Source organism: Numida meleagris, chromosome 25 (assembly GCF_002078875.1).
Source record: "Numida meleagris isolate 19003 breed g44 Domestic line chromosome 25, NumMel1.0, whole genome shotgun sequence".
Taxonomy (NCBI): Eukaryota; Metazoa; Chordata; class Aves; order Galliformes; family Numididae; genus Numida; species Numida meleagris.
The window spans coordinates 4062912-4084630 of record NC_034433.1 but is presented as its reverse complement, the minus strand read 5'-3'; the positions used below and the strand labels follow the sequence as shown (position 1 = coordinate 4084630).

The following is a 21719-nucleotide window of genomic DNA, read 5'->3' as shown; positions in this document are numbered from 1 at the left end:
CAGCCGGCACCCAGTGTACTGTAAAAGAATAAATACTTAGGCTTTCCATAGCTGTATTGAAACTTTCATCAAGGTGAAATAGTTGATGTCTGTGTGCTTCCCTCCCCCTTCCCTCCCCCCCTTCCATCCCCTTCTCCCGTTTCCCCAGTCACACTTTATCAAGCAAGAAAACTGAATGATTGGTCTAAGTATTACTTTACCAAAAAGATCAGGAGTTACTTTCTTTGAATAGAGGGCAGTACTGTGGTTTTTTTGTTTTGTTTTCATGTTACCTCTATTCTCAATTTAGGGTTTTCTTCTCTGGGAGATGCATTATCTTTGTAAAACAAACATTGCTTTCTCCAATTTTTTCTGTTAATGGCAAAGAATGGAAATAGAATAAAGTTTTACTGATTTTGAACAACGCCTTTCTCCTCGCCCGTGTCTGTCTTGTCGTCGGGCGCCGCAGCCCTCCCCCCCTCCGCCCCGAGTCAGCTGGCAGCCGCTGCGGTCACGTGCCGGAGCGCAGCGGATGTACTTCCGGCGCTTGGTGATGACGACACGCCGGGACCGGAAGCCGGAAGCTGTGCAGAAGGGTGTTCCGCGTTCGCGGTGCGGGAGCGGTCAGCCGGGGTGGCGGGGCTGGGGCCGGCCGGGGCAGGCGGCTCCGCGCTCCGCACTGGGCCGCTGGGAGGGCGATGACCGAGTACAAGCTGGTGGTGGTGGGAGCTGGCGGCGTCGGGAAGAGCGCGTTGACCATCCAGCTCATCCAGAACCACTTCGTGGACGAGTACGACCCCACCATCGAGGTGAGCCCGGGGCTGCTGCGGAGCTGCGGCGGGAGCGGCGTTACCGCCGGGGGAGCTGTCCTGGCCGGGAGTTCTGCGAAAGGAAAGTTTGGGGAGGGTTAGGGTAACATCTTCTACGCTGTGAATTTTATGGATGCTGGTGAGTTTGGGTTTTTCTCACCGTGTGATGGGAGGGGAGCAGAAAAGTTCTTTTGAATTATATCCCCCCCAAACGCAGTCAGGCACGGGAAATAGCGGCGTCATGTCTTTCTCACCTACAATTTGCTTGTGTTTTCTGCAGGATTCGTACAGAAAGCAGGTTGTCATTGATGGAGAGACGTGCTTGTTAGATATTCTGGACACTGCAGGACAGGAAGAATACAGTGCTATGCGCGATCAGTACATGAGAACTGGGGAAGGATTCCTTTGCGTGTTTGCCATTAACAACAGCAAATCATTTGCTGATATTAACCTTTACAGGTACAGTCTGAGTCTTTGCTTTGAGGCGGGAAGGCTGGAAAAGGCATCAAGCATTTTTGTCGTTATCCTCAGTGAAAACTAAATAAAAGAAAAATATGAAATCTCCTGCATCTTTCAGGAAGTTTTTTCAAGCTATTCTGCATCTGTATATTATTAGTCAGGAGAGAGTGGGGCAGCAATCTGGGTTAATTAACTGACATAAAAAATGCATAGGAACATGGCGAGAGGGCAAAAACACATGAAGCAAAGTTATCTTGTAGACCACATATAAGACTATATCAAGTTATTAGAAGTACACCTGTAGATTAGAACCCCTGATGTCCTGTCCAGCTACAATATATGTAAATGTTTGTAGCACAAGGTTGTTGGGATACTGAATTAAAACAGCTTTTATTTGAGGAGAATTAATTTATGTTTTTTATTTTTAAGAGAGCAAATCAAGAGAGTGAAAGATTCAGACGATGTGCCGATGGTGCTGGTTGGGAATAAGTGTGATTTGCCCACAAGAACAGTAGACACAAAACAGGCTCAAGAATTAGCAAAAAGCTATGGAATTCCCTTCATAGAGACATCAGCTAAAACGAGACAGGTAAGGTGTTTCTGTTCCTCGTTTGTACGCTAAACGAAGAATGGTTTAACTCTTTCCCATGTGCTTTTTCATTAGCTGTAGGAGTAAACGCTTCTGAAACAGTTTGCAATTTTTAGCTTTTGATTTAATGCACCAGTGGGGTCTGGTGATCTTGTAAGATTCAGGGATGAAAGCAGTTTACCTGGATGATTTGCGTTCAGGGTGTGGAAGATGCGTTTTACACGCTGGTGAGAGAGATTCGGCAGTACCGGATGAAAAGGCTGAACAGCAATGAAGATGGGAATCAAGGCTGTATGGGATTGTCTTGCATTGTGATGTGAGAAGGTGAGCTGTACTTTTAAATTGTTCTCAAGTCTTGTTGTCTGCACGTCTTTCAGCTGCTGATGAGCACAGCTTTGAAATATTAGCTGCTGTAGGTTGGTTTTCTTACAACCCCTTGATTCCCAGAGATTTGGATCCTACAATCAATTACTTCTACAGTTTTGGTTTTTTTTTTTTTTCCCCGTTGGTCAGTAGATTGCAAAGCTTAAGGACAAGAAGTTAAGAAATTCTTCTGACAGCGGCCTTTTGGCCATGACCTGGATTTTGACTGAACTGATAATGGTGGGGTTTTTCTGTATCAACCTGGTCAGTGTCCCCTTCCTTGGGGAAACAGTGGTTTTTTTCCCTCTTGACTGTTTGAGGAAAGTGTAATTTCTGTCCTGTACACAAGACACACCTGAACCAGAAATGGGAGCGTGCACAATGCTGCAGTCACTGTCTGCTGAGAATTGATGACATTCCTGACAGCTTATCTTGAGCTGTTTTCCTTGGGAACGTGGACTAAATGATGATTAACCAAATAAAACAATGCAAGTAATGAAACTTATGAGCGCTCCAGCTGAGTGAGAGTGTTTACAATGGTTGCCTAAAAGGTGTTGCTCATCAATGTAAAAACAGGTAGAGCAGTCCAGGACTTGTTCTGTGCACTGCATACCTACAACAAATTAGTGAAGATGCTAATTAGAGGTGCCTTTCTGTTCCAGATGCCAGGAATACGTGGTTCAGATGTAGCTGCTGGACAAGTCTCAATGCTACTGTATTGTCTCATGCTGATGCCCTGCAGTATTTTGGTGCCAGCGACCAGAATCTTGGTACCGGTTAATTAGCACAGGATCCTCTTCTGTGCTCCATCTGAAGAAAACATCTCTGGTATCTACCTCCTTGCTCAGCTCACAGAGCAGTCACATCTCTTGGTGTACTGGGATTCTTTTCTAGCTGTGTTGTCTGGGTTTGTTCAAGAAGAAAACCAGTCACAAGAAAAGTGAATTACAGAGACTAAATGCTGTGAAAAAGATCACACTTACCTCCAGAGTAAAAGCTAGAAGTGGCGTTTGACCCCTTTGCATTGGATTCAGATTTGCGGTGTTGTCAGAGGAGTGGCAGAAGTAATTTTGCCATTATAAAGGTTTCTGTCGCCAGTCGGGTTGGTATCTGCTGTCTGTGCACCCACACAGTGTATTTGCAACATCTGCATTGTGCCAGGAGTATCACATAACTGATTAACTGATCCTTTATTTTTCTGTAATAAAAAGGAGATATCTTCGCTAACTTAAGTGCCTGTTTGCTCAGAAGGTTTGAAGTTGTACTCTGTTCCCTTGGGCTGAGGAAAACCTCAAGGATGAATTTCTTGGGTGCTCATTGTCTTGAGTAGGCAAGTTTTGTGTGGGTGATCTCTTTCCATGACAGGATACTAAAATGGGAATTTGTAGTCTGGAAGATTGATCAGGCGTTCGTGAGACTCTCAGACTAGGGTGAGACACATGCTACGTCTGTTCTCGATCCATCAAAATGGATCCATCCACTTCTTTGCATGTGGGACTGTGTATATTCTGTACTGGTTTTCTACAGCATTTGGATCTCTTTCAGGTTGGACCAAATTAGTCAGCTGTTCATTTTAACATAACTGCCAATATTTATGGACAATTTCTTATGGACCGATAATGAATTTAGAAACTGGAGGTTACTTCGGGCAGCTGTTCCTCAGCTCTATCTGTAACTTGCAAATTACTGGGAGTTATTTTCTGGAGAGCCTCCTTCCTTATCACGGGAGGAGCGTGGGAGTTGAGGTTGACTGTAGTTGGGTCAATGGTTGCCACGGATGTAAGGTGCCCAGGCTGAGTGGAGAAGGCACTGAGCTCTAACAGAACACTGAGCTGACTTCTAATTGCAGCATCCTTGCAAAATGAGGAAGGAAGCTCAGTGATGTCTACACTGAAGATGCACGTTATACTGACAGCAGTTCTGGGTTTGTTGTAACAGCCTCAAAGGAGGACTGACGTACTGCGTGAGCTGTGAGTTCCTCCTAGAACACAGCACTGTCACCTCCTATAATTGGGACTCACAAGAGAGACCAACGCCTACCAGGTTCCTTGGTACCATGGCCTTCTCTCGTTCTTGTGCCAGTGATGCTGGATTCTGTTCTGTGGTGTCAGACAGCTGCTCGTAGCAAAGCTGAATTTCCACTTAGTCTGGTGAGAGAATAAGGAGCCATCAGCCAACAGAGGGAGCGCTCATTCTGCTGGACCAGCGCGAGTTGTAGAAATCACAAGAGGTGTAATTTCAGTTTGTTGCTGTCAGGGTCCTATATTTTCTAAACTGAAATCAGAAATAAGTAAATACTGAGAAAATAAACTGTTGCTTTTAATACTCTTTCCTCCACTAATTACACTCTTAATTTTCTTCTTGGGATGCAGAGGGTCGATCTGCATAACATTATCTGTGATACTCCTGATAAGTATTTTAGCAATTCATTTTATCCTTGACTGATGTGACTGCTAAGGATTTAACACACAATATTTTTACATAAAACATGGTTTTCCAGTGACATAGCGAGTGGTGGGAAGCATTCTGGATAGCACTGGCTGTGACTCGAGTTCATTTGAAGGTGATCTCCTGCCTGCAGGTTAAATGGGACAGAATCACGATCACTGAGCTGTCTGTGATCAGCAAGCAGTTTGTGGGTTTTTCTTACTGTGTTCTTTTTGCTCTGGTTTGGTGCAGGAAGAATTCTATGTGAGAGCATTCTTTGAGGCGTGTTGCAGGAGCTGATTTTGCTCCTTGGGTTGTGTGACGTACTGTTGTCCACGTAATGGAATTACAGAAAGAAATAGCTTCTGGGATTCACATCTGGTCGCATAAATTCAGCGTTTTGGAAAGCTGTCAGTACGGAGTTCGCATTATGTTTGAGTGGTGAGTTCATGCTGGGTCTGTTCAGCCTCTGGATGATCTGGGGAGATGTGGAGCTTGTTCCCTGGCAGGCAGGATCGGTTCAGAGCGCTGCTGCTTATGGCTGAGGGAAATCTCGCGGCTGGCTGTTGGTGTTTGAAGATTTAGTGGCCAAGTATGACAATTAAAAATACATTTTGAATGGAGATTTGTCGTAACAACTCTCTACTTTGCGTGGCACGTCCTACTTATTGAAAACGTACTAGCTGTAAATCAAAAAAAGTTGTGAATCTTCAGAATAATGCAGGAGCAGGCAGTTGTGTCTGCTTTCTTTTCAGCGTGTTCCCTTGGTCTTGGGCCGTATGAGGCTTTAGAAAGGAAGGTTTGGTGGTGAGGGTTGGTCTGTATGCATTTCACTTTTGGAAGCAGAGAGGAAGTTGCATCAACTTCCAGGATGCTGCAGAGCTCACTTGCACAGGTGGTGCTCCGATCTGTGGTAATTTGGGTTCAGATCTAGAGAGGGATTTTACAAAATCAGGTTTTGTACCAGTCATGAGCGTGAAGTGAATGGCTGTGCTTGGTTTCCAGCTGCATATATGTGTACACAGACATATATCTACGTGTGAGTAATTAGTCAAGGTTGCTGGCAGTACCTAATGCGTATGCACCACAGAACGCATGAGGGCAAAAGTCATATCTTAGGAATCATGGATTTGGGTTTATGTAGTCAGTATTTTTAAACAGGATGTCTGAAGCACTTTCTGGAGTTCTATGTAATGCAGCGGCAGCTGTTCTGATGAAGGAAGACGTGTTTGAGGAGCACGTAAGCAGGTTGCTGGTCTAGCAGAGAGGTTTCGGTGACCATGAAAAAGGTTTTGTGTCCTGGATCTGCGCGCGCTGCTGCTGAGCTGCAATCTGTGACAGGGCACAACCAGGCTGGAAGGGAAACCCGGCTGTCCCGTGCCCGAGCACAGCTCTGACTCGGTAGTTCTACCAGGTGGGCCCTTTAGTCAAGGAGTTCTGATCTCTTGGAGCTTTCTGTGGTTCAAGATAACACTCATTTTACAGCTTGCTCGCTTAGTGTCTGTTAGTGGTGCTGAGTTGGACTTGGGAGAGCGGTGTGTGTGGTAGGAACAAGCGGAGTCAGATGCACTTCTATAACCAGGGCTTAGCTGGAGTGATTGACAGATAGAAAATGCAGCTAGTTCCTTTAAAGAAAGCAGATCGTGGATGGACAGCCAACCACTGCCCTGACTTTGGTGGGAACTGCACTGCAGAAGGACCAGACCCCAGTGAGCTGTGGAACATTTGTTTAGAAGATAAGCACAGATGTTTTTGCACAGGGCAGCTCCTAATAACAGTGGTTTTGTAGGTTTAGTCCAAATGTTCTTATTTAGATCTAGCAGCACAACACTGTGTCCGTGCCCATCTAACCTCGCTATCCTAAGAACAGACCATAAACATCCCTGTTCAAAAGCTACCATTGCAAATAACTGAACTAAATATTTGTTACTGCTGACTGAGAACAGCTGTTTGACGAGTATAGCGCTGTGGCTTGTCAATGTGAGTGCCCCAACTCCATGGTCGTATTAAAAAAAAAAAAACACAACCCATTGCTCAGATTTCGTTCTTATTGTCATCAGTAAGACTTGAATAGTGATGGTGATGCTTATGTAGACGTGTCTTGTTAGTGCACTTCAGTGATTTAGGAAGAACTGGATTTCAGGCAACTTTGGACCTGTGGGGGGAGGGAGATTAATGAAGGTTTGAATCACGTTCTAATCCTGTGTGTGCTCCTTCATTACTCCACAAGCCTCAATACTGCACCGCCTCCAGGATAGCTGGAAACTGTTGAGATCTGGACTTTTTTTTTTTTTAATTCAAGGGCTAATTTGTTGTAACTTGGTATAATTATCTGCTCTCAGTAATGCATCTCTGTTGGTTTGAATTGAAGTAAATTATTTTGCTTCTTAAATAACTTTTTTAAAGAATAAACTCTGTGAATTCTTTGGTTGTTTCTTTTATGGTAGTGATCTGGAGCGAGATCACACAGCTGGCTTACAGAGAGCTCATCACACACTGCACTTGGTGCTCCGTGAGAGAAATCAGCTCTCACTGTGCCCAGTGCCCTTCCTTAGGTTTTCAAGTTGCTTACTCTGAAGTGTTGCCCCATTGGCTTTTCTCCTGCATAAGAAGTACTGAGCCACGCAGCAGATGTGCTTGAAGTAGATTGTTCCTAAGACGTGGGGGCAGGCCTCTGGAATCCAGAGTGCAATCTGTTTTCTGTGTAAGGAACTGAAAAATAGACTCTTTGGTGGACGAGAAGCTGGACGTGAGCCAGCAGTGTGCGCTGGCAGCCCAGAAGGCCAACTAGGTTCTGGGCTGCAATAAAAGAGGAGTGGTCAGCAGGGAGAGGGAGGTGGTGGTCCCCCTCTACTCGGCTCTTGTGAGGCCCCATCTGCAGCACTGCGTCCAGGCCTGGGGACCCAGCACAAGAAAGATGTGGAGCTCTTGGAAAGAGTTCAGAGGAGGGCGACTAAGATGATCAGAGGCTGGAGCACCTCTCCTATGAGGAAAGGTTGAGGGAACTGGGCTTGTTTAGTTTGGAGAAGAGAAGGCTCCGGGGAGACCTCACTGTGGCCTTCCAATACTTGAAGGGAGCGTATAAACAGGAGGGGGAATGATTGTTCACAAGGGTGGACAGCGATAGGACAAGGGGGAATGGTTTCAAACCGAGACAGGGGAGATGTAGGTTAGATATTAGGAGGAAGTTTTCCACACAGAGGGTGGTGATGCACTGGAACAGGTTGCCCAAGGAAGTTGTGGATGCCCCGTCCCTGGAAGCATTCAAGGCCAGGCTGGACGTGGCTCTGGGCAGCCTGGTCTAGTGGCTGGCGACCCTGAACTCAGCAGGGGGGTTGAAACTCGATGATCTTTGAGGTCCTTTTCAACCCAGGCCATTCTATGATTCTTAATAACAGGAGAGCTCCCCAAACCACAGTGCGGCTGTGGTAAAGCACTTCAAAACAAAGAAAGTGAGGATTCATACTGGTGAGCTTCAGCTTTTCAGCTCCCTTTGCTTGTGCTGGCTCATTTCTGCGCATTCAAGGGAGATGGAGCCTGGAGATGCTGCAGGGTGGGATGGAGGCGTGCTGCCTTCCTTCAGTGCCAGGAAGCGTTGTCCTGTGTCACCGCCCGGAGCTGGGGGTTGCAGACGTTCAGCCTCAAGTCTGCAGGACCTGGCTATTCCTGGGCAGCAGATCCCCCCCACTGTTCTCACTGAGTATTGCAGCCACTCTTACCATCAGCATCACAGAAATTCCACCTCGGCTCCGAGGTTGTCTGCTATTTCCATAAATAAAAGTGAGTGGCCTTGTAACCTTGTGTGCATCTGGTTTTTGTTTTCCCATCTTCTTCCTTCCCCGAGCAGGACGGAGGAACATCGCCAGCTGTGAGCGCAGCCTCCGCAGGTGCCAATATTCATGGAAAAATTGTTGCACATCCTGGCACGAGGCTGCAGCCTGAGGAAAAGTAAAGTGAAGCAACAGCTGCTGCCCTGCAAAGATGAAAGCTCCTAACGTGCTGAGGGCCTGGATGTGACGTTTACCTTTTGAAGGCTCTCCTCCCGTTGCCAGAAAGATCCCCTTCTCTCGGCGCCAAGGCGGTTGTTCTGTGCCAGGTGTAAAACTCCTTGTGTTGTGTAGCTGCAGTGTGTGCTGCCTGGTCCACAGGGAGAGATTTAGAATCGCAGTATGGATGCTTAAAAGCGAGGCTTTTCCGGGCTTATTAGGGAAACTTTCCTCCCGTATAGTTGTTACCTGTAACAATCTGTTCCTAGAAACTGGTTCACATCTTACCAAAGGGCGCGTTGGTTTTTGTTCCATTCTGGGGCAGAGGATGATTTCAGTGGCCCTGGAGGAATCTGTGGAGGGATGAATAGGAGCAATGTGAGAGGAGACGAAGCTCTGAGGCTCTCCTCAATGCAGTCTGCTGTTAACAGGTCACAGGTGCCACACGTTAAGAAGCGCACTATTGAGTTTCCCCATTCGGTTCCTGAAGGAGCATTAACAGAGGATTGTAAATCATTTTCTAGTAAGGCTTGTCTGTAAACTTTTTGGGCAGCTTACCCTGAGGTACATCTGCTTTACTAGGCAGACTGGAGGCAGATCTTGCCAAGCAGCCCGAGCTGCCAAGTTCCTGGCATGTCTGGCAATCTTGCTTTGAGTAGACCTAGGCAGAATGAAGGCAGCTCAGAGAGAAGCGTGTGTTTCTTTCAGAACACATCAAAGTCTCTGTGTGAATCACTCACTTCCCAGCTGAAATCTGGGGAGAGGGCCTGCTTGCCTTCAGTCCTTCAGCTTAAAGAGGCTGTAGTTCTAACTTTAGCACAGCATACCCAACCTTTACTCATATTTCTACCATGAACCCAACCAATTTGACCCTGTGACTTAAATGGCCAGGGGATCAGAAGACCTCCTGAAGAAGATAACCTCTGCACCGTAAAGGTTATTTTTGGTTTCAGATGTGAAGCCTAAGGCCTTGATATGTCAAGAAAGGTTAGGGGCAGGTCTAGTCCCTGTGGGAGAGCAAACAAGCAGGAGTTAGCTCTCATTGACCTTAAATGGAACAGCTGAACAATAGCGTGGTTTGTGGACTCACAAGCTGAAGAGTTAGTGACAAGAAAAATAATTCAGAAAGTGAAGACAAGCAAGAGGAGGTGAGATATTACAGATCAAGACCTCCAGCATCCCAGTTTTGCCCTACTGGTTGCACCTCTGCTTGTTGGGGAGGGAAACCAACTGCTATTCCTGAGGAATATCCAGTAAGTGGGCCTAAAACTCCCTGAGTTCTGGAGGATTTTCTAATTGTAACCCAGCGTGCCTTGAAGTTACGCACATCAACTAGTAATCTTGCAGAAAGTTTCTGGATGCTCTGGAAATCATCTCAGCTGAAGATGCAGGGCAGAAGCTCAGCCCTTCTGCTGTCACTGACACAAGATTCCCATGCATCCATGACCACAGTCTGTGACTTGCACCTTCTTTCATACTCTGCCTCTTAGGTAAGCGATCCTTTCACTCACAGCAGCCTGATTCTGGGATGAGACCTTCCCTGAGCTGTTCCTGCAAAGTACAGCACAGAAGCCCTTACACACGTGTACTTCCAAACAACGTTGTCTTGGCCAGGGGTGCTGGTTATTCTGCTCCCTTCTCTGTTAGGACCAAAGTCACTTTTTAAAGCATCAGCAGGACTGTGCTAGCATACAGCCTGAATGCTTTCTTACTCATCCTGATCTTAATGCCATTCATCATCAGCTCTATCAAGAAGTGAAGTACAAACAAACAGGAAAAGAAAAACTGTTGCAAATCAAAACCATTTTTATCCTTCTGATGCATATAGGCTTACCACTTCCTCCTGGCAAGCTGACTCAGAAGCTCAGAGCTGCCCTGCCAACATGCAGTACAAATTCTGGGCATCTTCTTCAGACAGGAGCTGTTTTCCAGGAGAAAAAAGGAGGAGGAGATCCCAAAAGACTTGCCTGTATGCTAGAAAGAATCTGCTTAAAACTAGTCATTACGAGGGACTTCACAAACCAATACCTGCTCTTCCAAATCCAAGTCACTCTGGGTAGTTTAGGGAAGTTTCTCGTCACAGCTTTGTGCTAAGTGCTGATCTCTGCTAGAATAAACAAGACAAGCCTTGGCTATGGCTCGCCACATACAAAGACAGCTGACACGGAGGCTTGCCAGCTGACTGCAGATCACCTCACTGCAACATTAAGTTTTATAAAGGCAGATCCTAACAAACTCAGGAACAGAAATCATACCTAGCAGCCCCTTGCGCTTCCTTTTTTAACTTTTTTTTCCCTTCCTGTTTCATTCATCTGGGAAGATGTGAGGACATCAGTACAACTCCTGCAGGTACAATCTGCTATGGATTCCTGGGCAGTAGTTAGAGCGCATCGTGTGTGCCTATCCCCACAGCTCCTGTTACCATTGGCCACGTTTCTTAAGGATTTCCTCTGAATCATTGCTTCAGCGCAGAAGACATCGGTTTTAGTCTCTCTTCAAAGGCTGACTTCCACATTCACACTTTATAAAGGTGTGAGGGTCCTGGGATGCGACAGCCTGGCCAGACATGGGCAAAGCTTGACTGAATGTGAAATGAAAGCCTAATTTAAAAAAAAAAACTTGAATTTGAGCCCTGGTTTCACCTGTTTCAGTGCAAGAGCTTGTGGCAGCACTTTAAATAGTCCTACAGTTCACCTCCCTTCTCCTTTTAGAGTGGGAGAGTCTAATTACAGGGAAGGGAAAGCAGTAAAATAAGTATTAGGCTGCCGTGCAGCCAGTCAGCTACTTGTGCTCCGTTACAGCAGGGTGTTAGCTGGGGGTCTGCAAACTTGCTGCAAAGATGTCGCAAGTGAAAATTCCAGGTAGGTCTGACAGCAAGCAGCAAGACGGGGAACCACGGGGCAGGTTGGTTGGATGATGAGCTCTGAGATTTTGTTGCTGTGAGGTCTTTGAGGGACGCAGCTTGGGGTCTGTGAGCGTTTTTCTTCCTGCTTGGAGGCATTTTTGGACAGCGCAGCAAAATAATGGTTGTATTGTTTAAATCTTGCTCTGCTCATGGTGAGGGGGAAAAGAAATGTTATCCCTCCTGCAGTAACGTGATATAAAATCACTGTGAAAGGGATCAAGGGGATTTCAGGAGTCTCTGGTCAACCTGAGTGTGCTTAGAAGATGCGGGGTGCTGCAGTGGGTGGGAAACACAAGCTGGGCAGTGTGGTAGGGTTACAGCCAGGCTTGCAGGGAAATGCAGAAGGGTGCAACTGCTGTTACCAAGCCCTGGAGAGCCTAAGCACCGAGTAGGTCTGATAAGAGCATGTTTAGAACTGCAGTGCTCTGTTGTGCCACAGATGCGTCCCAGTAAGTGAAGCTGGTCTTATAGCCTGGACCTGTGACATCAGTCTGAGTTTGACTTTCATGTGTGTATTTTTTTATCCACTAAAGAAATGGAAGGTCAAACTAGGCATTTCTGGGATACTTGGTTTGCAAATCAATACATGGCGTTCAAATGCCAGGACTGGAAGCATTCAAACTGCAAATGCAGGCTGGATTTTGGAAAGCCAGCAGCTGGTGACTGCAAAGCCAGAGAGCCCCAGTGTGAATTTTCTGGGTCAGAGAGTAAGGGAATAAGCAGCATCCTCAGAGCGCTGGTGCTGCCCGGAAAGCCCAGAAGTGAAGATCTGTGGAGCTGCGACGTCTCAGCTATCTGATTCTGGTAGCGAATAAGTGGAGATGTGACAACAGGTGGCGGGGGTTTGGAAGAGAAACTTAATATAATTGAAATTGCCATCCATCCTGATCTTCATAGAGGATGGTGAGTCATGGACAGACAAACAAACAATAGTGAAGGAGCCTCAGTACTCTACGTCACTGATTTATTTTTATTTTTTTATTTTTTATTTTTTGTTCAGGCTGGAGAATGCTATTTTGCCATCTTAACTTGTTTCCATGCTTTCCTAGCCCTGAACACAGGTGGAGGGGAAGACCTTTCAGGACAGCTGGGTCCTGTTAGATAGCCAGGTATCTTATAGATGCTTTTAGTGTTGATTGGGATGGTGTAGGTTCCAGAAAGTGCTCTTCCCCTGGGATAGGTGTAGGTAAATCTAGAGCTTCCTGCAAGACAAACCTGAGCTCTGTGAGAACCTCAGCTTGGATGGGATCTATAACGGGCTTCGTTTATGCACGTACTGCTGAAGCTGTATCACAGAATACGAATACTGAACTTACATCTTTATAATGTCAGAAGGGACAAGTACTTCCTTTTGGGAGTGTGATGCTTTGCCTAGGCTTGGACTTTACCAGTCGCTTTTCAATCACGGGCATGACGATTAGGCAAAAAGGGTTAGATTTTTGAAGGGCTGATCCACATCTGTTTTTATTTTGTTTCTGTTTCATCTCAAACAGCAAAAGATAAACGTGAGTATGGCTGTATTTTCCTACGTGCTCTCCTGTGTTACTCTCTAGGCATGATCACTGGAAACAGGCAGCAGTGACATGACCATGGCAACGTTTCAGCAGTTCAAGCAGATGCTATTTCTCAGCAGTGCCAGTTGTGCCCCTCACTGCTTTGCAGAATAGTTTCAGTCTTTTTGGTCCTCAGACACACAAAGCTACTTGGGTTAAACGCTGTCCGAGCGCCCTCAAGCTCCTGTTTAGAGGAATACTTTCCTCTGTGGAGAAGGAAAAACATTCTGCAATTTCCCTTGTGCCTATTCACACTTTGCTTTTTTTTTTTTTTTTGTCTCTAAACAGAGACCCAACCTAAAACAACTCTTTCCAAACGCATCCTGCTCCCAGTGGATTTGATCCACGAGGGAACAGATTCAATGCTTCACATCCTTTGCTCACACTGAAACCCACAGCATGGTATTCCTGCCTTCGCCTTCCTGCTTCGTATTTGCTGAGACCTTACATGCCAGCAGTGACCCTTTATTATTGAGACACCTGGTGTCCCCAGATCCCTAACACTGGGCAGTAATGGATAGTGCAAGGAATTGTGTGTAGAGGCCTGGTGATGATACTGCAACTTCACAACAATGGGCAACTCATGCCACTGAAATGCTGTTCTTGTGACTTTGAACTGCTGAGAAATGGACCTGGTGCTAGAATCTTCCCATGTGTTTACAGCTCAGCACAGGTTCCTTTATTTATCATATAACAGCAGGGAAAGGAAGCCCCTGTGTGATGCTTCCCAGGCAACCCGCTGCCAGGACCTTGGAACTGTAAACTCAGGGATTTGCTGTTGGTTTTCATTTTTTTTTCTCATAAGATCCTGTGAGAACAGAAGTTGTCGAGCTTCAGTGCTGAAAATCTCTTCTAGGTCTAGCACACTTCTGTCATGCATGTCAGTCCTTCCTGCCTTGGTCCTCATCTGCTGACCACAATGTCCTCTAAGACGTGTCAGTGGTGTGGTCCCAGGTAGCCAGCTTTTAGCATCAATATTCACCGTGCTTCATGCTGAGCTGCCAACTGCCAGTGAAACCTGCTCAGTTAGCTCATATGCTGCTACGCAAACATACATTTTGAGACGTTCCCAGAAGAGCTCTTGTTTTATGGTGTTTTGCTGGCAGCATAAATGCTTTTAACAACTCTCTTCCTCCTGTTTCCTAGAATTCCAGCCAACCTTGTGCCCATGGGGATTTCTGGAGAGCCATATTGTTTGGTGCTTCTGCAGCGTGCTGGCTGTGATGGGCTGAGAGGAATCTAGGCCACAGGATGGTTTCCTAGCTAGGAGCTATTCAGCTGCTCTGTGATGGCAGGAACTGTTCTGGCTGCTGGCTTTGTCCATCTCCATGTCCACCTCTGTCTTCATCCTGCCTGGATGCCTTGTGGAGCAAGTGGGTCTTGGCCTTCCTCGAGCTGTAAGGGCTCTGCCAGTCTCCCTCTTTGTCTCCTAAGTGCCCTTCCCAAGAGCTTGCTTCCTTCTGAGCTGTTTTGTGCTACTTGTACTGAAAATTGTATTTACCTTTTAAGTTATGCTGGGGATGCTTATATATCCCTCCAGCCCACAGTGTGTGGGACGAGCCCTGTTAGGAGCACGCTCAGAGTCTTCCAGGCAGGGTGGAGGCATTTTAAGGACATGAGAGCTGAGCTCTAAGCTGGCTGCAGGAAGCACCTTTCTGTTAGGATGGATGGGAATGAACCTGCCTGACCCTGCAGCCTGCTCTTTCTCCTTGCAGAGATAGATGAGGCAACGCGCTCCTTCGCAGAGAAGGTCTTTGCCTCTGAGGTAAAAGATGAGGCAACCAGGCAAGAGATCTCTCCCTTCGATGTGGAAGAGATCTGCCCCATTTCACGCCACGAAATGAGAACACACATGATGCTTCAGGAGAGTTCCTCCGCAACAGAAAAGCGGTGAGCAACAACCGGGGTGGTGGGGGAAGAGGGGAGGAGCAGCGTCAGCTCGTGCCCAGCCAGAGGTGGAAGAAAAGCAAAAGGGATTCCTAAATCAAGGCCTGTGAAAAACAGCTCGGTACACCCAAACCTGGTTACGTCCTTGGTAATCCTACAGCATCTGTCAGGTGCTTCCAGGTTTCCTTTCCAAGTGTTTCTTCCACTGTTGGACAGAAAAACCCTTTTGGCATGTTACTCCAGCACTCTCACTGCAATGGCCGCAGGTTTCTTGGAGAGGGAGATTTCAAGACCTCTCCAGAAAGGGGAGACCTCCAGGGACAGTGCCTGGAAGTCTGGGGCTACTTCTGTGTGCTGTGCCCTCTACTCTTGGCAGTGTCTGTCTAAGGCACTCAGAAAGCAACAGAAAGATTACTGATGTTGCACACAGCTGGAAGGTGGCTGGTAAATGCCCTTGCCCTGTATGCAGCCAAGGAGTTGGGGCTGCTTGCCTGAGGCTTTTCCTCCCGGCAGGAGGAAGCGCATGCTCAGCCTGAAGACAATTGCACTGGCAGTCCCTTTGGCTCAGAAGACTACGACCGGATTGTCCACTATCGATGAGGTCATCTCTACCTCCCCCCTGTACCAAACGGTGCCTGACTTCCAGAGGGTACAGATCACAGGGGATTATGCCTCTGGGGTAGGTACTTGCATGGCCATTCAACTTCCCTATGCTGACTGCCACCTCATCTAGTCCTCGTCTGTCCTTCATGAGTGCCCACTGTCACAGGAGTCCACGTGAGGTGCATGGGGGTAGTTTGTGTCTTCCAGCTCTATATATGTCTTATAAGCATCTGATGATGTTCCTGTTGCATCTCTGGAGGATCCTGAGCTGAATTCCTCAACAAGAGCCTCAGGGAGTGCTGTGTACTTCCCATGGGATTCTCTGTACAGGGCAGAGGGGAGGGCGATGCTCATCCTGCTGCAGCCTGCTCCTGCTGCATGCTGTTATGGCTGTGCACACACTGCAGAATCACACACTGACTGAGGCTGCAAGGCAACCTCTGGGTGTCCAAACCCTACTGCTCAAGCATGGTCATCTAGATCTGGTTGGACACCACTGTTAACACGTCCAGCGCAAATTCCTCTTTCTCCTCCTTTCTTCCACAGCCTCCTGCTGTATTTGTGCTGTTTGTGGGGTACTGCTGGCAGATCTGCTGGCAGGGTGCTCAGCTTGGAGTTTTATAGCAGAGGAGCAATTAGGGGAAACTGAAACTCCAACCAGCATGCAGCAGGCACATTCCTTCTGCCTCGACTGTGCTTAGCTGCAACTGACGAGAGATATTCTGTCATGCTGTCCCAGTCTGACCAATCTGCGCTGCCCTTAACACTTGTCTGTGCAGTAAATCAAATTCTTGACGTATTGTGTATATGTTGCTCAGTTTCAGCCTGGACTCCAAAAATAGCTTCCAGTCTTCTGCCCAGGCCTAGGTTCCATTTTGGTTCCAGCTACAGCATGGGGTGAGGAATGTAAGAGGGGGTGGCAGCTAAAATTTATTTGTTGTAGCGTAAAGAATCTCCCTTTGCCACGTCTGGGACTTTGCCCATCATCCCTTCTTTGTCCTGCTCAGGCAGTACAGTGGAAGGGAGAGGATGATCAAATATGTATCTTGCTGTAAGCACACTTGCACCCTTTATGACTTGATGCACCACGGTCTCTCTCAAGCAACTATGTTCCAGTTGTGAGGTTACATTAACAGCAGCCCTCTTGCAGGTGACAGTTGAAGATTTTGAAGTTGTCTGCAAAGGCCTGTACCGTGCCTTGTCCATCCGGGAGAAATACATGCAGAAGTCATTGCAGAGGTTTCCCAGGACCCCATCACAGTACCTGCGTGCTATTGAAGGCGAGGTCTGGAGGGCAAGTGACACGGGCCCAGGTACGTTTAAGCACCTGCAGAGTTTTGCCCCATGGCTTCAAATTGGGATGGGAAGGTGTCAGAAAAGAGTTACACGGTGCTCCACGGGGAGATTGCCTGCCTGGGACTCCTCACTGTCAGTGCTGGGGCTGTGCCTGTCCTTTGCTGGAGATGGAGGAATGTGTCAGGCTTGTGGGGTTTTGGCTGACAGCCAGAGCCCCATAGCATTCTCCCTTTGGTCCAGTGTTCACCCCGCCAGTGAAGGACGGACAGGATCCCTTTGAAACTGCGAATCTCCCTGAGGACCTGGGATACCACGTCCAGATGAAGGATGGGATAGTTTACATCTATGGTGACAAGGCAGCAGCTGGAAGAAATGAGCCTAAGGACCTGCCTTACCCCTGCCTCGAGCATTTTGTTGATGACATGAACTTCCTCTTGGCCCTGATTGCACAGGGGCCTGTGTAAGTGCTCAGCCTAGCACTGCTGCGTGCAGTCAAACTGGTACTACCTCAGCAGGCAGAAGGAGGACCAGGGCAGAGCCATGGCTGCCCCTTCTTCCTGAAAGGAGGGAGAGACCTGCTCATGTCCAGCCCAGTGGCTGGAAACCCAAACGGGAAACTTCTGCCAGCTCTGCACCCCTTGGCAGGGAGCTTGGAGGGGCAGTGTTGAGGGAGAGGCTCAGAGTCCCACCTGGCCATGCCAACATACCTGCTGGCTACTAAAGCGTCCTCAGTCCTTCTCAGCCATCTTGGCTAGGGTCTTGAGCAAAGTCAGTGTTGAGGGGTTGAAGACATCTCCTGCAGGTATGCTCGTACCTGGCAAGGCCTTCCTGCAGAGCTCTGTGATACAGCCAGAAGCAGCACCACGGGGAGGCAGCCCAAGTGAGCTCCTCCACTTGGGGTGAAAGCTCAACCCCCATGCATTTGACTTGCTATGCCCAGACACTCTTCTGCCCTTTTCTTTTTCCAGTAAGACCTATACTCATCGACGCCTAAAGTTCCTCTCGTACAAGTTCCAAGTGCACGAAATGCTAAATGAGATGGAGGAGATGAAAGAGCTGAAGAACAACCCCCATCGGGATTTCTACAACTGCCGTAAGGTAAATGGCAAGGCTCACAGCCCTAGGAACCCTGCAGCTGAGCTCTCTTGGTAACTAATCCTCCCTGAGACATGTGGATATTGGGGTCAACCTGCTAAAGGAATGGGACTGACAAGGCTGCCATTTGCCTGTGTTTACAAAGTTCATCTGCTGGGCTGAGCCAAGTTCCTTACACAACTTGGGTTCAGCTTAAGGGATTTGTGGTGGTACCTGAGCACCCCCATCTTGAAGCTGGAGAGCTGCTGCTTTGCCTTCTCAGGTGGATACACACATCCATGCTGCAGCCTGCATGAACCAGAAGCACCTTCTGCGTTTCATCAAGAAGTCATACCGTGTGGATGCTGACCGAGTAGTTTACGATGCCAAGGGTGAAAAGCTCACTCTGAAACAACTTTTTCAGAAGCTCAATCTGCACCCATATGACTTGACAGTGGATTCCCTGGATGTCCATGCTGTAAGTGGCAGGGCACACACTGTGCATGTTGGTATTCGTGGTAGGGCATGGTAGCTCCTGACTTTCCCATTCTGGCTTCTGTGGATCAGTCCCTGCCCAGCTGGTATGCTTGGACTCAGCATGCGTTTACAGGATTTGCCCCTTATCATCTCTACTCCAGGGGCGGCAGACGTTTCAGCGCTTTGACAAATTCAATGCTAAGTACAACCCCGTGGGTGCCAGTGAACTGCGTGACCTCTACCTGAAGACAGAAAACACTATCAATGGTGAATACTTTGCCACCATCATCAAGGTATGAATGCAGGGGAGGAGGAAGTCATGGGGCTACTGCACTCAGGATAGAGGGTACCTGTGTACTGTATGTTTCTTGGTTCCTAGGAGGTTGGCTCTGATCTGGAGGATGCCAAGTACCAGCATGCGGAGCCTCGCCTCTCAATCTATGGGCGATCAGCTGAGGAGTGGGCCAAGCTAGCCAACTGGTTCAACAGACATCGGGTCTACTCCCCCAATATGAAATGGATGATCCAAGTACCCAGGATTTAGTATGTGCCATAGTTCTCAGAGAGCACTGTGCCTTATAGCGCACCATGCCTTATTCGTAACCCAGAAGGAATGATGGGAACAGTGAGCAATGTTCTTCTGATAGTGATTAATCCTTGTGTCTGTCTGCAGTGATGTGTTCAGATCTCGGAATTTCCTCCCACACTTTGGGAAGATGTTAGAAAATATCTTTGTTCCTGTGTTTGAGGCAACTGTCAATCCTCAAGCCCACAAAGAGCTGAGTGTGTTTCTACGTCACGTGAGTATCACTTAATGATGTTGTCAGGGTCTGGTGAGCCCTGGATGTTCCTGTTTGTGCACAAGAAATAGGACATCAGCTCTGTCTGACACAGAAAATGTCATCAGTGGGACTGTGGCTATTCTGCCATTTGCTGGGAAACGTTGTACATCCAGAAGTGCTGAAAGGGAGGGGTCAGTCACCCTGAGCTGGGCTGCTGTGGGGCTGTGAGAAATGCTGTCCCGTTACCTCCTGGATAAGTGGTTTGGTACAAGCTTTCTTTAAACACCTTGATAGAGCTGGGGGTTCCTGGGGAGTAACATCTGCAACCTTGCTCCTGACTCTGCTCCTGGGTAGGGCAGAGGTGTGGGCTACAGCCAAGGTACAGTAAGCTGTTGTGGGACAAAGGCTTGATGATGTGTGGAGCTTTGAGATGCAGCTTCTTTTGTTACTTTGCCAAGCAGATCACTGGCTTTGACAGCGTGGATGATGAATCCAAGCACAGCGGACACATGTTCTCCACTAAAAGTCCAAAGCCAGAGCAGTGGACTTCTGCGAAGAATCCATCCTATACCTACTACGTATACTATATGTATGCCAACATCCTGGTGCTTAACAACCTGCGCAGGTGAGGCCCTGGATCTGCTAAAGGACCTGCCCAATGGGCTGGCAGAAGTCAGCATGCACCCTTCTTGCTCTGCCACTAGTGTAGTTTGGAGCTTCTTGCCCCAGACCGATTTCCCAACATTCCTCAATAGGAAGTGTGATCAAACGGGGTGAAAACTTTAGGATTGCAGAGATGCGTCTATTGTATGTGGAGGGGAGGAAAGAGTACAAGTTAGGTCAAGCTGGCTTCTTGGGCAACACACTGGTAGGGGCTGAGCTGGATCTGCAACAGGGGGATCTTGCATCACATGCCATCTAATCCTACTGCTTACCTTCCATGCGTTTAGGCAGCGTGGTATGAACACGTTCCTCTTCCGTCCGCACTGTGGGGAAGCTGGGGCCATCACACACCTGCTTGCAGCCTTCATGACAGCAGATAACATCTCCCATGGTCTCAACCTCAAGAAGGTGAGTGGAGCAGTTTGCCACAGAGCAGCTCAGAAGTGGCAGAGAAGGAGAACATACTCACAGCTGACCTCTGCTGCAGCTGATAATCATGCCTCTGCCTTAGCCTTACACAAACAGCCTGGCCTCTAGCAAATATTATGTGATCCTCTGGGTTTCCCCAGGCATGTTTGTGGCGGCAGCTGGGAAACACATTCACATTTCCAAAGGGTTTAGTGTCACGGACCTATCATTTTTAAAAATATGTCTCATTGGAGTTGAAGTCTGGATGACTTCAGACCTCACCTCGCTTGGTCCCTCATGCTTCAGGTTGGGCCCTGGAGAATTGCTAGGTCATCTACACAACTTTTGGCCCTTTTGAGCACTGTGCATTGGATTTCCTGGATGTTGATCTGAGTTGTGAGCCTGAAGAGGCAGAGGTCACAGCAGCTTTATCCCTAAATCTGATAATTCTTCTCTTGGTTGCAGAGTCCGGTGCTGCAGTATCTGTACTTCCTTGCCCAAATTCCCATCGCTATGTCCCCCCTCAGCAACAACAGCCTCTTCCTAGAGTACGCGAAGAATCCACTGCTTGACTTCCACCAGAAAGGCCTTATGGTGTCCCTTTCCACCGATGACCCCATGCAGTTTCATTACACCAAGGTGCCGTGTGAGCTGGGGTGCACTGCTCAGGCCTCGTTTGTCACGGGAGCCAGCAGCAGCGGCACAGGGCGGGGTGTGCTGGGGACAGCGCGTTTCTGGGGCAGCCCTACCCGACGTGTGGGCTACGCAGGCGGAAGCTGCTCTCACCTAACGCGGCCTTTGGCTACAGGAGCCCCTGATGGAGGAGTATGCCATCGCTGCCCAGGTCTTCAAACTCAGCACCTGTGACATGTGTGAGATTGCCAGGAACAGCGTGCTGCAGTGCGGGCTGTCCCACGAGGTGGGTGCCTGGGGAGGGCCGGGCAGCGGAGCAGAACAGCGGCTCCTGGGTCCCTCGGGTGCTGCTGGAAGGGGCCCGTGAGAACCCGTACCCCGTCCTTGTATGTGGCAGGAGAAAGCCAAGTTCCTGGGTGAACACTACCAGGAGGAGGGGCCCCAAGGAAACGACGTCCGTAAGACCAACGTGGCTCAGATCCGCATGGCCTATCGCTACGAGACGTGGTGTTACGAACTCAACCTCATCGCGGAGGGCCTGAAAGCCGAGTAGGAGCACGGGCGGACTCCCGGGCCCGGCTCGAGCCGGGCTGGGCGCGGCCCTGCCCGCCGTTGTGCTCGGCTCCTGCGGACAGCAGCGGGACTCAACCGTGCCCGGGGGCGCGGGCTCGGGGTGCCGAGCGGCGGCCGTGGGCAGTAAAACCGCATCTCTGAGCTGCTCGGTGCGCCTGCGGGGCGGGGCGGGGAGGGAAGGGGCGGCCGCGCGGCACAGAGGGCGGGAGCTCGGAGCGCGTCCGGAGCGCCCCGCGAGCGGGGCCGGGCGGGG

General features: G+C 48.6%; 3 protein-coding genes across 5 annotated transcripts in view; all 3 read left to right on the top strand.

Annotated features, from left to right (window-relative positions):
• On the top strand, positions 531–7050 carry NRAS (NRAS proto-oncogene, GTPase). Its single transcript, XM_021377020.1, has 5 exons — positions 531–788; positions 1069–1247; positions 1677–1836; positions 2037–2160; positions 2862–7050. The coding sequence occupies exons 1-4, from the start codon at positions 678–680 to the stop codon at positions 2154–2156; spliced, it is 570 nt and encodes a 189-aa protein (XP_021232695.1). The 5' UTR covers positions 531–677; the 3' UTR covers positions 2157–2160; positions 2862–7050.
• AMPD1 (adenosine monophosphate deaminase 1) lies at positions 7898–21607 on the top strand. Of its 2 annotated transcripts, XM_021377036.1 has the most exons (14): positions 7898–14960; positions 15471–15636; positions 16711–16873; positions 17097–17316; positions 17825–17954; positions 18214–18408; positions 18569–18700; positions 18787–18950; positions 19081–19207; positions 19651–19814; positions 20140–20260; positions 20726–20899; positions 21069–21179; positions 21291–21607. In XM_021377036.1, exons 1-14 carry the CDS (start codon positions 14911–14913, stop codon positions 21444–21446), a joined length of 2073 nt encoding a protein of 690 aa, XP_021232711.1. In that variant the 5' UTR covers positions 7898–14910; the 3' UTR covers positions 21447–21607. The 2 variants fall into 2 exon arrangements, with proteins under 2 accessions (XP_021232711.1, XP_021232709.1); XM_021377034.1 differs by having other exon boundaries at positions 7898–15636.
• The window catches only part of DENND2C (DENN domain containing 2C), a 20786-nt gene continuing 20560 nt past the window's right edge, over positions 21494–21719 (top strand). Inside the window, exon 1 of one of the 2 annotated variants that reach the window (XM_021377032.1) lies at positions 21494–21615. The gene's annotated coding sequence lies outside the window, so the exon portion shown is untranslated. Of the gene's footprint in view, positions 21616–21658; position 21719 lie in introns of those variants that run through there. The other variant, XM_021377033.1, reaches the window with a different exon arrangement.

Excerpts from the sequence above, each read along its gene's own strand:
- AMPD1 (XM_021377034.1), top strand. The coding sequence starts at position 15,406 with ATGCCCTTGCCCTGTATGCAGCCAAGGAGTTGGGGCTGCTTGCCTGAG. Across the intron at positions 18,701-18,786 it reads ACTTTGCCACCATCATCAAG|GAGGTTGGCTCTGATCTGGA; the intron begins GTATGAATGCAG and ends CTTGGTTCCTAG. Across the intron at positions 20,900-21,068 it reads TGCAGTTTCATTACACCAAG|GAGCCCCTGATGGAGGAGTA; the intron begins GTGCCGTGTGAG and ends CTTTGGCTACAG.
- NRAS (XM_021377020.1), top strand. The coding sequence starts at position 678 with ATGACCGAGTACAAGCTGGTGGTGGTGGGAGCTGGCGGCGTCGGGAAG. Across the intron at positions 1,248-1,676 it reads GCTGATATTAACCTTTACAG|AGAGCAAATCAAGAGAGTGA; the intron begins GTACAGTCTGAG and ends TTTATTTTTAAG. Across the intron at positions 1,837-2,036 it reads CATCAGCTAAAACGAGACAG|GGTGTGGAAGATGCGTTTTA; the intron begins GTAAGGTGTTTC and ends ATTTGCGTTCAG.